Raw genomic sequence first — 15,263 nt, forward strand, 5'->3', positions numbered from 1 at the left:
CCGGCCCCTGTACTTTCTCATGTTTAAAAGATTGCAGTATCTGAAAAGTCCAACAAAATCTTAAGATTCTCATTCTGCACTTAAAACTGTAACTCCTTATTCTTCACCCACGTTAAAAACTCTGAGAATCCCATTCTTCCCACTTTCTCTGTGCCTTTCTCCCCAAGTCTGTCAATCCTTTAAAGAAATTCTCCCCTCTGACCTATTCTTTTTTTCTTCCTTTCCTTGTAGCCATCTACCAGAGTTTGTATGTGTTCCATGGAGTCATCTAAATTGTCCTAAAATGTGTTCTTTCCAGGAGAATCATCTAAATCTTCCTAAAATGTGTTCTTCTAAGGAGGTAGACTAGGACATTATTCAGCATGTCCTAGTCTACCTCCTTAACATCTATCCAATATAAATCATATTCTCCATCCCCATGAACGATTCACCATTAGTCTCATTCTTTCTTTCTTTCTCTTTTGGTGGTGGTGGTGGGGGTGGTGGTGGGGGTGGGGGGGCGGGGAGGGGTGGGTGGACACACAGAGTCTCGCTTGCTCTGTCACCCAGGCTGGAGTGCAGTGGCATTAGCCTCTGCCTCCCGGGTTCCAGCGATTTTCCTCCCTCAGCCACCCGAGTAGCTGGGATTACAGGCGCACATCACCATGCCCAGCTAATTTTTTTTATTTTTAGTAGAGACAGGGTTTCAATGTGTTGGCTAGGCTGGTCTCGAACTCCTGACCCCATAGTGCGGGGATTACAGGCATTAGCCACCGTGTCCAGCAGAGTCTCGTCATTTCTGTCCCAAACTACTTAGCCATCTCACTGATTTTCCCACATGCAGCCTCTCACCTTTTAATGGTCCCAACAATGTCCCAGGCTGAAGTTTCTAAAACTCTGCTCTAACTAGGGATCTAGTTAGATCTTCATCCTTTCAGGAAAATAGCCCAACACTCCCCCAACCATGTGCTTATTAAACTGTACCAAATACTTGGAGGTTGCTAACTCAGGATTTTATTAATAGATTCAACACGTGCTTTCACATGTGATGCCTTCTTGGTAAAATGTATCACATTTTAAGTCCTTTTCCTTCTTCAAAGTCAGTGTAGAGGTTAGATTCTGGCCCTACTATCAGAGTCAGAAACATTCCTCTATCACTTACTGGTACTGATATGTCAGGCGAGTACTTTAACATTAATGTGCCTCAGTTTCCTCATCTGCAAGATCAGGATGGTATCCACCTCATAGGGTTATCATAAGCACTTAAAGCAGAAAATAAACACTGAACAGGGTCTGGCAAACAAAAATGCTAACTATTATTATTATGATTCATTCCTCAGAGTCACTTAGTAATCATTCATGACTTCCAAACATTGCTCCCCAGTTTCCTCTTGCTCTGTTCCCACAGAATATACAATTCACACTTCTGCCACAATATTAATAATACCAAAATCCCGGCAGGTATTTCGACTGCTGGTATCTACTTCAGATTCTCCTGCAAAAATACAAGTTCCAAGAAGTCAGAGGCACCTAGAAACCCCCTGATTAAGGCAGAATCTCAGAGCTTAGGCAGGCTCAGACCTGAGGTATTCCTTATACTCCACCTTCTCCCCCAATCTCAGTGGTGGCCAGCTCTGTGCAGGCCAAAATACTGGTGACTTTATCCCTGACCACCTGAGATTACAAGACTCAAGACCGCAGCTCCTGAAGTATTAGTACTAATAGCGCAGTACTATGTATTTTTTTATTAGCAGTAGAACTGATAGACAGCCCATATCTTTGTACAGAAACCACAAGACAAACAGGATAAGTGAGGAGCTACTAAAATAACATGTGGCAAACAGAACCTTGTTAAACTTGTTCCCTATCGACATTACTCCCATTCCCCAACCAGAAAGTTTTACCTGCTTAGAATCTTCTTCCATGTCACTTGCTTAGAATCCCTTTTCATCTCACCCTATAGACAAAATCTTACACAGATGCTCCTCATGTTAACAATTGGTTTACCTGGATGTAATCCCATCATAAGCTGAGGAACATAATGGAAGTGCATCATCATAAAGGTGTAAGTTGGACCATTTTGAGTTGGGAACCATTTGTACTTTAAGGACCAAATACATTAAATAGCAAGGGATATATTATCTTTCAAAGGACAGCTAGAGGAAGAAGGTAATTACCACTAAGCGGATACCAATTACGTACTCTGCAGGGACACTTTTGATAATCCCACTGAGTTCTGAGAGCAAACTTTCTCCATTATATGGCGAGAGAAAACCGGGTTCAAAGTTGATTCGACCACCTGGTAAGCAGTAAATCTAGCTCTGCTTATAACAGGGTACCCTGCCTTCATTGCTAGGCCAGTTTACAAAACTTTATTTTGATTCAGAGCATTTATGCTTTGACCTTTACTAGTTTGTTCTACAATATCTGGTGAATTTTACTTCTTCCCAACAAGCTTAAGAGAAGAGAAGAGAAGAGAAGACAAGAAAAGACAAGAAAAGACAAGACAGGACAAGACAAGACTAAACTCCTTGGAGCAAATGTAGCTCTGCTAGAGATCTGAGCCTCTGTCTAACAAACTGAAGTGTTTCTTCTATGAAATAGTTTCAGAACTCCATTATTTGATGGAATGCTGAGAAAACAACTGATAAGTCAAAAAAAAAGCTCAAGGAAATTCTAATTAAGTAAAGGTTAAGGCTCAAAAATAATGAGTTACATGGGTCAACTTCCTTGCAAAATACTGTATTTGCAGCCAGATAATGCCCTGAGAGGACAAAGGCAGTTTCAAAATGGAGCACATGTGAATTCTAAAACAGAGCAGACACTCAGGCAACAGAGGTCTGTGTTTGCCTGAGAAACAAAAAGGATAAAGTTACCTTTTTTATATGTCCCATCCACTCCTTTGCCCATCTTATCCTTGCTGCTCACGTCACCCTCCATGTAAGGGAAGACTCGGGCCTGGTGAGTCCACAAATAGTCATTAGATCCAAAAAAGAGGACCGGGAACTCTCCCACATCATGTCTCATCTTATCAATGTTGGAAGGAACAGCTCGAGGATGGCAGATCTCAGCTGGCCACCACCTGGAAAGGTGAAAAGGAGAAGGGAAACCTCTAGAAGTCTGCAAGCCATTAGGAAAATAACCTACTCATATAAAAGTAAGGATTAGCAATGTCTGTCTGTCCACATTAAAGTCCATCTTACGGCATTCTTACAACCTAACTAGAACACAAACAAGTTGTACGTGCTAGAAGCTGGAAAACACCTGCCCACATTCCCACACAGGCACGCACTCCCTTAGACTCAATTATTCTACTTCAAGGATTCTACTTAAGGAAATAATGATATAGGAACAGAGACTTATGACAGTAACATTCACTGAAGCATTATAAGAAGGAAAAACTGGAAAAGGTATAAATGCTCAACATCAAGAAAATAATAGTATTACCCATGGTACACTATACAAAATAAAATACAATTTGGCCTTTAAAAAGGAAACCTTCAATAATTAGTAGGAATATGGAAGAACAGCACCAAGAAATCAAAACACAAACACATACAAACAAAATCAAAGAATGTAAATTACTATACAGCCACTTTAGGGAGACAATTTGGCATTACCTATTAAAGCTGGAAACCTCTATCTACCTACTTTACTCCAGAGAATGCCCTAGAGAAGGCCCTAAGTATATAAACCAAATATATACTTGTATATAAGTATATACTTATATTCAAGGTCCCAAGTATATAAACCAAGAAAAACTGACCGAATGTTCACAGTCCAAACAGGAAAATGGGTAAGTGAACTAGACATTATGTGACTACATAAAGGAACAGTGAACTATGAATGAATCACTATACAATACTATGATGAATCTCAGGGGCATAAAAGTGAATGAAAAAAGTTGCAGGAAAATATATCAACAATAATTCCTTTACATAAAGGTCTAAAACATACCAAAGAAAACAAACTCTCACAGAACGGCGAAGGAATGAAAAACCTAAAATTTAGTACAGTGGTTACCTCTGGGGGTAGGAGAGAATGGAATCAGGGCATGGAATAAACCTCAAAAGTACCAACAGTGTTCTATTTCTTTAAGTAGGAGGTACACACACAGGTGTCACTTTTGTTATTCTTTAAAGTCATGCATGTTACATCCTTTGTGCTTTCCATATTCAATCAAAAATTTTTTTAAATTTTATTATTATTATACTTTTAAGTTTTAGGGTACATGTGCACAACGTGCAGGTTTGTTACATATGCATACATGTGCCATGTTGGTGTGCTGCACCCATTAACTCGTCATTTAGCATTAGGTATATCTCCTAATGCTATCCCTCCCCCCTCCCCCTGCCCCACAACAGTTCCCGGTGTGTGATGTTCAATCAAAATATTTTAAAAAAGAAAAAGTGGCTGGGTACAGTGGCATGTACCTGTAGTCTCAGCTACTCAGGAGGCTGAGGCGGCAGGATCCCTTAAGCCTAGGAGTTTGAAGTTGCAGTGAGCAATGATCACACCACTGCACTCCAGACTGGGTGACAGAGGATACCCTGTCTCAAAACAAACAACCCAAGACACATAACAGAGTATTATCTGTAAAAACAGTTATTTTGGATGGTGGGGGGCATAACTGCGTATTGGTACGTCTGGGAGTACATATGCCGAAATGTTAACAATGCGCCTGCCTTGTGAGATTATTAGTGTCTTTTCATTTAAAAAAAAAAAAAAACTTTTCACAAAATACATAAAAGAAAAAAAAATTTCGACAGAGAACATGTATTATTCCTATAATTGTAAATCATAAAGTTAGGTTTCTCTTCCTAAAAGGAAAAAAATCAATAAAAAGAGGGGAGGAGTACCATGAGTAATTAAGTAGATGATTAGAAATACGTTAAGCATTGTATCTGAGAAGTCTCAAGAAACAGAGGATGGTAAAAGAGATGAGTGCTATTCTTCAGGCTTACCTGTATCGTCCAACTTTTACCCAGACAATCTCCCTGTAGTGTGGCTTTTTGCCTGCCTTACAGTCATTGCAATACCAGTTTCCTTCAGGGATATCAATGTTCAGGCATTCACGATGAAAAGCAGCAGGGCAAGAATCACAGCACAGAAGGCTGCCTCCTGTGGGAATAAAAAAATGTGGCATTCAGACCACAAGACTGCACTTAAGAACCCAGCTAAAATAGCTTTTGCTCAGCTCTTAACCAGTTTAGCGCTTATTAATTTAACTAGTTATCCAGAAAGCCTATGCTGAAGAAGTATTCCCACTCCAACAACCCCGAACACGGCTCCCCTCAAAGCTTCTTAGATTCACAGCTAATAAACATGAGATCCTATTGGCAGAATTAAGTTAAAGCAATGAAGTCACAAGGAAACCTATAAAGTCATGTATGTGTACATCCATACACATATACATATTTTCTTTCTCTTCACTAAAAGATATACTAAATAAAAACATCAGTGACACATAATGACCAGAGTATAAACAGCATAAGCTTTATTTAACTCTCGTCAGGTTCAGGTTGGAATTCTAGCTCTAGGACCACAGGCCCTTGGGAAATTCACTTTCCTTGCTGAGCTATAATTTCCTCAGCGGTAAGGAGTTTTCTCTAATAAACAATAACCACATCTGTTTGAGGATTCACCTAGCTAGTAAGTTACCTAGTAGCGTCTGACACATAAGTAGTATCTCCATATGGTTAGTTCCTTCCCTCCTTTCAAAACTACTAACTTTTCGGCTGGACACAGTGCCTCAGGCCTGTAATTCCAGCACTTTGGGAGGCTGTGGCAGGTGGATCACCTGAGGTCAGGAGTTAGAGAATAGCCCGGCCAAAACGGCGAAACCCCCATCTACTAAAAAATTAGCCGGGCGTGGTGGCACATGCCTGTATTCCCAGCTACTCGGGAGGCTGAGACAGGAGAATTGCTTGAACCTGGGAGGCGGAAGTTGCAGTGAGCCAAGACAGCACCACTGCACTACAGCCAGGGTGATAGAGCAAGGCTCTTGTCTCAAATAAATAAATGTACAAATGCTTTCAAAACACGGTAGTTTCAGCAGACAGGCAGGCATTTTATTTTGTTGCCAAAAAGAAATGAGCCACGCTGTTGCCAGAAATGAGCATGCTTCAAACATGCTAGACTCAAACATGTAATTCCAAGTTTTACCCTGAAGTGGGGAGTAAAGCCTTAGCAAAGAATATATCCGAGTTAATCTTGTTCTCACTGTGCTTCTTTCACTTCTTAAAATTCTACTATAGAAAAAGGCAGGGGTCTTGGTGGCCGGCAGAGGAGTAGGTGCGGGTGAAGATGGCGGCCGCCGAGGTAGTGAACTGCATCATGGAGGTGTCCTGTGGCTAGGCGGAAAGCAGCGAGAAGCCGAACGTCGAACGCGTGACGTCCAAAGATTACTACTTTGACTCCTATGCCCATTTTGGCAACTCCATGTTTCACAACCGGCACCTCTTTAAAGACAAGGTGGTGCTGGATGCGGGCTCGGACACAAGCATCCTCTGCATGTTCGCCGCCAAGGCCGGGCCCGCAAGGTCATCGGCATCGAGTGTTCCAGTAGCTCTGATTATGCGGTGAAGATTGTCAAAGCCAACAAGTTAAAACACTTGGTGACCATCACCAAGGGGAAGGTGGAGGAGGTAGAGCTCCCGGTGGAAAAGGTGGACATCATCATCAGCAAGTGGATGGGCAAACTGCCTCTTCTACGAGTCCATGCTCAACACCGTGCTCTATGCCCGGACAAGTGGCTGGCGCCCAACAGCCTCATCTTCCCAGACCGGGCCACACTGTATGTGACGGCCACCGAGGACTGGCAGTACAAAGACTACAAGATCCACTGGTGGGAGAACGTTTATGGCTTCGATATATCTTGCATCAAAGATGTGGCCATCAAGGAACCCCTAGTGGATGTGGTGGACCTCAAACAGCTGGTCACCAACGCCTGCCTCATAAAGAAGGTAGACATCTACACCGTCAAGGTGGAAGACCTGACCTTCACCTTCCCGTTCTGCCTGCAAGTGAAGCAGAATGACTACGTGCACGCCCACGTGGCCTACTTCAACATCGAGTTTACGCACTGCCACAAGAGGACCGGCTTCTCTCCACCATACCCAAGTCCCTGTACACGCACTGGAAGCAGACGATGTTCTACATGGAGGACTACCTGACCTTGAAGACGGACGAGGAGATCTTTTCTACATGGAGGACTACCTGACCTTGAAGACGGACGAGGAGATCTTCGGCACCATCGGCATGCGGCCCAACGCCAAGAACAACTGGGACCTGGACTTCACCATCAACCTAGATTTCAGGGGCCATCTGTGCGACCTGTCCTGCTCCACAGACTACAGGATGTGCTGAGGCCCGGCTCTCCCGCCCTGCACAGGCCGAGGGGCTGAGCGTTCCTAGACGGTTGTGGGGCTCCCCCTTCCTCTCTCCCTCCCTCCCTCCCGCAGAGGGGGTTTTAGGGGCCTGGGCTGGGGGGATGGGGAGGGCACATCATGACTGTTTTTCATAACTTATGTTTTTATATGGTTGCGTTTATGCCAATAAATCTTCAGCTGGGAAACAAAAAAAAATTCTTACTATAAACATACTTCTGTTGGCACTTTATATATAATTTATTCCCATGCTGACTTTTGCCTTTTTTTTTTTAACAGTCCAGAGATCTTTTATTTTTTTAACACCTATGATGCCATGAATTCATAGGGAATAGGTTCCAGCAGCTCAGGCTCCTTCTCATTGGTTCTCACAAAGTATGCTTCTCTGGGTGGAGCAAGCTAGTGCTTCAGGAGAACCCCGGTAACATTCTCTTTGGCTTCTTTTTCTGATCATTTTCCTTCATACGTTTCAGGAAGCTCTTCTGGCTCTCAGGAGTGCTTAATGTGCTCAATATGCACATGAAATCTCTTGGCAAGAATCTTGCCCTTAACTTGTTTACAACAATGCCAACAGCATGCTGGGTAACATTGTAGACTCTTCCAGTTTTGCCATGGTAACACTTGTGGGGCATTCCTTTTTGAAGAGTACCCATTCCTTTGATGTCTACAATATCACCTTTCTTATAGATTCGCATATATGCGGCCAAAGGAACAACTCCATGTTTTCTAAAAGGCCTAGAGAACATGTATTGGGTGCCTCTCCTCTTTCCCTTTGTGTTCATCATTTTGGCAAATTACAGGAAGATGGCAGTTCCGGCCAAAAGGGCCTTTACTTAATAATTCTCTTCAACAAGCTCTTAAAATAAGAGTGGGAGTTTTATTTGTTTTTGTTGGGGCCAGGGGTGTGTTTCAGATCAGACTCCTACTTCAACTGGAAAAGCTCGCCTTTTGTCTGTATTGTATAGTGAAGCTCTCAGATTCAGAGTAAGATTACATTTGGAAATGCGTCTGCTGCTAAAAAACAAGTCTGAAGAACAATTATACACTCTAAACCTCTACTTAGCTATTTTGGTAATCAAATAATCTTAGAATGGTACACTAACAGTGACATAAATTCAACTAGCCCAGTGGCGGGATACTGTCTGCAACATTCCTATCTATGCTTAGTCACTTGCTGAATTACAACTTGTTTAGTCTGCTTACATAGTTTTAGGAGAAAAATCTTCCTTTCATTAAATTGGCATTCATGATACACTAGAAATATTTCACGTACAAAAAGGCACTCAAAGAAGGATATAACATGAAAACAAACCTGGATAAAAGAAAACCCACTGAATAAAGGACAAAGGTCAAAGATGAGGGGAAAAAGTGGCAAGCACCTCTGTATTTCAGGACAGAACATAATGCAGATTGAGCTGAGGAAGAACAGGAAGGAAGAAATCAATAGAACTACTCTGGGTAGATAGATGGGAAGCAGGAAGGAGGGTCTATCTAGTGACACTAGAGGTAATATACAGGAGAAAGCCGGAAAACCAGGAAGACAGACAGAAGAGGGAAAACTGCATGAGCCACTAAAACAAAGATAAAAAGAGACACTTGGTGGAAGAGGGAAAGAAAGAGAAAATGCATTTTAAACATACTGCTAAACTGAAAGGGTCCAATTCCTTACAATTTGCAATTTACCAAATTATGATCCTACTACCCGGGTTAACTACCTTTAGTTCTCTCCTTTACATGAGGGGGAAAAAAGTTGTAAGACTATTTTCCATCCCTGTTCACCAACTACAGGATAATCTTAGTTTATGGGAGCAGTCCTTGGGCTTTTTGGCCTAAGGCTTTCCTTGAATTTACAGGACCACATTATGCTCTTGAAAATTACAAAGAAACCCAAAGTGCTTTTGTGTGTACAGGATATAATACAGATATCTGCAAGAGAGAAATTTAAAACTAAAAATATTTTAAGTATCTAAATTCATTTTAAGTATCTATTTCATTTTATTATTTTAATTTCCTAGTTCCCACAAGCAGATACTAAGAATAATTAACCCATTAAACATTATTCACATTTTAATAAAAACTATATTTTTCCTCATCTTTGTCACCCAGGGTAGAGTGCAGTGGCATGATCTCAGCTCAATGAAACCTCCACCTGCCAGGTTCAAGCGATTCTCCTGCCTCAGCCTCCTGAGCCATGCCAATTTTTTTTTTTTGGTAGAGATGGGGTTTTTGCCAGGTTGGCCAGGCTGGTCTTGAACTCCTGGATTCAACTGATCTGCCACCTTGGCCTCCCAAAGTGCTGGGATTATAGGCGTGAGCCATCTCGCCTGACCCATTTTTGGAAATATTTTTTTTTTTTTGAGACAAGGTCTTGCTTTGTCACACAGGATGGAGTGCAGGCACACGATTTCGGCTCAATGCAACCTCCGTCTCCCTGGTTCAAGTGATTCTTCTGCCTCAGCCTCCTGAGTAGCTGGGCCTACAGGCATGCACCACCACGCCCAGCTAATTTTGTATTTTTAGTAGAGACGGGTTTCGCCATGTTGGCCAGGCTGGTCTTGAACTCCTGGCCTCAAGTGATCCACCCACTTCTGCCTCCCAAAGTGCTGGGATTACAGGCATAAGCCACCGTGTACAGTCCATTTTGGCAAATATTTTGAATTGCATTTTTTGCAATATGTTATTTGTTTGACATACGTGAAGAAAGTATGGCCTCTCAGAGATATATTGCTGGAAAAGAGTGCTAAAATAACCTGTTCAGTAACTGTGGATATTCATTCTTTGATACTATACTAAAACTCCACAGTGTATAGTTGCAATGTGGAAACTGAAACTATGTCACTAAACTTAAAATGACTACACTAAAATTCATTGATCTGTCTTCTACTTTGAATGGATCTTTTACATATGCAAAGTTTTTAACATCATGCATTAGCTATATTAAAAATATTGCCTCATCTCTACTAAAAATACAAAAAATTAGCTGGGCGTAGTGGCACGTGCCTGTAGTCCCAGCTACTCGGGAGGCTGAGGCAGGAGGATCGCTTGAACCCGGGAGGTGGGGGTTGCAGTGAGCCAAGATCGCGCCACTGCACTCCAGCCTGACGACACAGCCAGACTCCGTCTCAAAAAAAAAAAAAAAAAAAAATTGGTTCATTGAGTCATATGCATCTTCTAAATGGCCTATTTCATTATACTTTTAAAATCACATTTATTAATACTACCATGATCCAATCGGTAAGTACTAAGAAATTGTCAAACTGAAGGTAGCAGATAATAGTTTACAAAAATTTTAATTTTCACTTAAAAGCTCAAATTTTATCATTGGCCATTATTTTGCAGTTGTTTTTCTTGAATTGATAGGCTCACAGTTGTTCATTTTCAAGTAAATGTCTGCCAAATATCCAAGCATGAATAACCATAGTTTATCAGTAACTCTTACCATTAAAAATGGTGTTCCGTGAACAATGTGGATAGTTCAGCCTGAAACTCAGTTGCATGAGTGCTTTAACTCAAGATAACCATCAGTATGCAAAGAAACTGCTTTATGTGTACTTCCCACTTCATCACAGAGAATAGAAAAACAATGTTCACTTCATGGACAAGATATAATAAAACTAAGGTGCTTTACTTCAAGAATCTTCTAAGGTGAAACTGCCATGCTTTTACTGCGAGTAGGTGATGATACAGAACACAATGACTGCTTACTTGTATTGGTTTGGAGGTAGTGCCTTGGTTTATACTAAGGTGGCAGCAGTTTTACCCATCCATTGACTGTGTACTAGCTGTCAGATTTCAACTAAGTAAAAAAAGCTTCCAGAATTAACTAAACTCCAGTCTGTGGCTACAGAAACAATATATCGCAAGTAAGGAAAATTCTTCTTTTACAGAATTATTGGCATATACATACGCCTGATAATACAAATCTCCTTAGTGATGTGAATTCAAAATATGTCAGACAAGTCTCAACCAACTTAGAAAGTTTATTTTGCCAAGGTGACAATCACGTCCATGACACAACCTCAGGAGATCCTGGCAACACGTGCCTAAGGTGGTGGGGGTACAGCTTGCTTTTATATATTTTAGGGAGATAAGAGACATCAGTATGTGTAACATTGTCATTGGTTCTGATAGGGGGTTGGGGTTCCAGGTCATAAGTAGGTAAAAGACAAAAGGTTGCATTCTTTTGAATCCTTCATCAGCCTTTCACTGAATACACAATTTAATCTGGCTCAGTGAAACTGCATTTTTACATAAATAGGGCAGAGGAAGCAATCAGGTATGCATTTGTCTCAGATGAGCATAGGGATGACTTTCTGTCCCACACCTGTGAAGATAAGCGATCGGTTTCCACTGCCAGGGTGAAATTCAACAGAACAGAGCAATTCTCCTGCCTCAGCTTCCCAAGTAGCTGGGATTACAGGTGTCTGCCATCACGCCTGGCTAAGTTTTGTATTTTTAGCAGAGATGGGGTTTCACCATGTTGGCCAGGCTGGTCTCGAACTCCTGACCTCAGGTGATCCGCCTGCCTCAGCCTCCCAAAGTGCTGGGATTAGAGGCGTGAGCCATGGCGCCTGGCCTTGTAGCTGTATTATTGAGGAATAAAATGGGAGGCAGGTTTGCCTGATGTAGTTCCAAGCTTGACTTTTCCTTGGCTTAGTGATTTGGGCCTCCTGGGATTTATTTTCCTTTCACAGTGATATCTATTTTTTTGGTTGTTTTTTGTTTTGTTTTGTTTATGAGGTCAGTCTCGCTATATTGCCCAGGCTGGTCTTGAATTCCTGGGCTCAAACAATCCTCCCACCTTGGCCACCTGAATAGCTGGGACTACAGGCATGCACCACCATGTTCGGCTTCTTTAGTGATATCTTAAGAAAGAGGAAAGAAAAAGAAGGTATTGTTTCCTTGAAGGAAGTCATCTTGCAGGGAAAGTGGGTAGTAACAAAGATAATTTTTAGAAGAAAATCAAACAAAATGAGGCAGGCTGTAGAAAAAGTCAGCCCTACAGAGAATTAAAAATGAGACCAGAGACCATTTAAACTTATTTTCTCACTGTGCAAGGGCTTTAATCATATCTTTTCATTTAATTGATGCTATTATAATATGACTGTGTGATAGGGAATAGAGCCTATATTTTATAAACAAGCAAACCAAGCCTTGGTAAAGCAATTTGCCTGAAGCGACAAGCCAGAATTCAAACTTGGACTTCGAGATTCGAAGTACAATGCTCATTCTATTACATTTATTGACTCTTTTTAAAATTAGTCCCTCAGAATGTTCAGAGCCAGCCAGGTTTTCAGGAAACTGCATAATCAATAAGTAGATAATAAAAAAATTATTGCCAAGTAACTACTAAATCAACAAAATAAAATCTGAAAATAAATGAGAAAACTGAAGAACTGGTACCACTCTCATCACTAGGAAATAGTGGAGCAAAGTCCACAATGAACTTAGAAAAATACCATCACAAAATACCAATACCATTACCATGAACTTAGAAAAGTATCATTTACCTTTGTACTAGATATCCTTCTAGTACAAAGGCAAATGATGCCTCAAAGCAGAGAAATGAGCACCTGTGGGCTCACAAAAGTTCAGACAACCAAGAGAAAAACTGAAATAAGGAATTCAGAACTCTAAGTACTACAATTAACATACTGGTGATGAGTGCTAAAATCTTCCATTTAACTAGCAAAAATCAAGTTGTCAGGGATGACAAGGATAGAAAAGAAAATACGTAAAAGGTTAATACTAACTCTGCTCTAAAAAACAAGTATTTTAAAAATGAATAAAATGGCCGGGCGCACTGGCTCACATCTGTAATCCTAGCACTTTGGGAAGCTGAGAAGAGTAGATCAACTGAGGTCAGAAGTTAGAGACCAGCCTGGCCAACATGGTGAAACCCCATCTCTACCAAAAAAAAAAAAAAAAATTAGTGGGGCATGATGTTGGACGCCTGTAATCCCAGCTACTCAGGAGGCTGAGGCAGTAGAATCGCTTGAACCGGTGGGGGCGGGATGGGGAGCGGCGCGGCAGCGGAGGTTGCAGTGAGCCGAGATTGCACCACTTCACTCCAGCCTGGGTGAAAGAGCTAAGAATAAAATATATAGAAAATTTATCTTTCCTCTACGTGATCTTTTAAGAACTAATATTCTTACAATGAGAAAATATATAACTAAAGTTCACAAATCCCTTCACTTTTTCCATCACGTTCACTCTTTTTCTATTAATTTGTATAAAATTGCTTGTTAACAAAACACAATTACATGATAATGCTATTTTCAAGAATTGTTTCTATCTAGGTATCTGACTTTCTATCTGCTGACATGCATGAATGTCTGGAATAATGCCACTTAATATTAAGCAATGATTTTTTTTTTTTCTGATGGTGAGATTAAGTGAATTTTTGTCTTTACTGCTTCAATTGTTTATCATTTTAACAAAATTGAAGTCATTATTCAAAATAAGAAAAATTAAACCTCTCCCTATTGGGCAACAAAGCCAAGTTTTAAAAGTTCTGCTGGACAGGCACAATGGCTCACCCCTGTAATCCCAGCACTTTGGGAGGCCGAGGCAGACAGATCACTAGAGGGCAGGAGTTTGAGACCAGCCTGGCCAACATGGTAAAACCCTGTCTCTACTAAAGATACAAAAAATTAGTTGGGCATGGTGGCGGGCACCTGTAATCCCAGCTACTCGGGAGGCTGAGGCAGGAGAATTGCTTGAACCTGGGAGGTGGAGGTTGCAGTTAGCTGAGATTGTGCCACAGCACTCCAGCCTGGGCAACAGAGTGAAACGCTGTCTCAAAAAAATAAAAAAATAAAAAACGTTCTGCTATGTAATCATTAATTCAGGACATCATTTCCTGAATGGCAGATGAATAGTATCATTTCTAATATTTTTTCCAGTGGCAATCTGATGAAAAGTATTTTTGTTCCAATTAAAACATTGATTTAATCCCTTTTTAGACTACAAATAGAGGAAGAAATGATTTCTTACCTTCTGAGCACACAAAGCACCAGCTAACATTAACATGCTCATGATTTCGGCAGCCCCGCCTAGGGGTAAAGTGATTAGGGCAGATGATACTATTAGATGCAAGGATCTTTGACCCAGCAGCCAGGCAAAAGTCATTGGCGTGGTATGCCACAGGACAGCGGACACAGCGCATCAACCGACCTAAAGCAGGAAAATCAGGGACAAGCAAAAGAAAAACAAAAATATTAAATATAAAAAGAATGTGAGTTATTCAAGTCTATTTGTTAGCACTGAAAAAATGTCACAAATAGAAGGAATGACCACTAAGATGATGGATCTTAAACACACGATCCGCCAAGAAAACTCAGATGGGAGCTATGTGATAAGTCTCCAAAAGCAATCAAATCCCGTAACTGTCAGTGAGCCTGCTTCAACAAGGGAAAGCCCAACTCAAACCACCGTCCTGACAAGTAGGAAATCAGCCCCAGAATAAATAGGGAGAGGGGAGAGAACAATAATGCCTGCCTGGAACTCTGTGATTCTTTTAAAGCCTTTCAAGTGAACGAACCTCTCTACCATCTCCAGAGGAAATACATCCCCTCAAATACTTCATCTATTATAAACCATCACCAAACCACCACCAAACCCTCTAATGCAATCTGTAATAACAATTAAAAACGAGAAGGCAGCCAACTGCAAATCTTTTCATTTTTCTTTGTATTAATAAAGACACGGGGTTTCCCTATGTTGCCAAGGCTGGACGTGACCTCAAAGTCTGTGTGCTCAGTCTTCCCACTTCCTGCTTTACCTTCCCAAGAAGCTGGAAATACAGGTGTACACCATCATATTCATCGAAACTGCAATTTTGATCCAACAAGTTAAATTACTTATGAGACCCATGAGGCCAGGAAATAATCCTAA

General features: G+C 41.1%; 1 protein-coding gene and 1 pseudogene across 14 annotated transcripts in view; one reads left to right on the plus strand and one right to left on the minus strand.

The window, feature by feature from the left end:
* The window catches only part of NSD1 (nuclear receptor binding SET domain protein 1), a 170,602-nt gene that overhangs the window by 27,602 nt on the left and 127,737 nt on the right, over positions 1–15,263 (minus strand). For all 14 annotated transcript variants that reach the window (XM_054556277.1, XM_024247156.2, XM_054556272.2 and 11 more), the window contains 3 exons: positions 14,364–14,543; positions 4,944–5,100; positions 2,856–3,061 (listed from right to left, as the gene is read on the minus strand). In XM_054556277.1, the coding sequence (XP_054412252.1) occupies positions 2,856–3,061; positions 4,944–5,100; positions 14,364–14,543 (543 nt within the window). The remainder of the gene's footprint in view (positions 1–2,855; positions 3,062–4,943; positions 5,101–14,363; positions 14,544–15,263) is intronic.
* Positions 6,286–7,463, plus strand: LOC103890782 (protein arginine N-methyltransferase 1-like; annotated as a pseudogene).

Source organism: Pongo abelii, chromosome 4 (genome assembly GCF_028885655.2).
Source record: "Pongo abelii isolate AG06213 chromosome 4, NHGRI_mPonAbe1-v2.0_pri, whole genome shotgun sequence".
NCBI lineage: Eukaryota > Metazoa > Chordata > Mammalia > Primates > Hominidae > Pongo > Pongo abelii.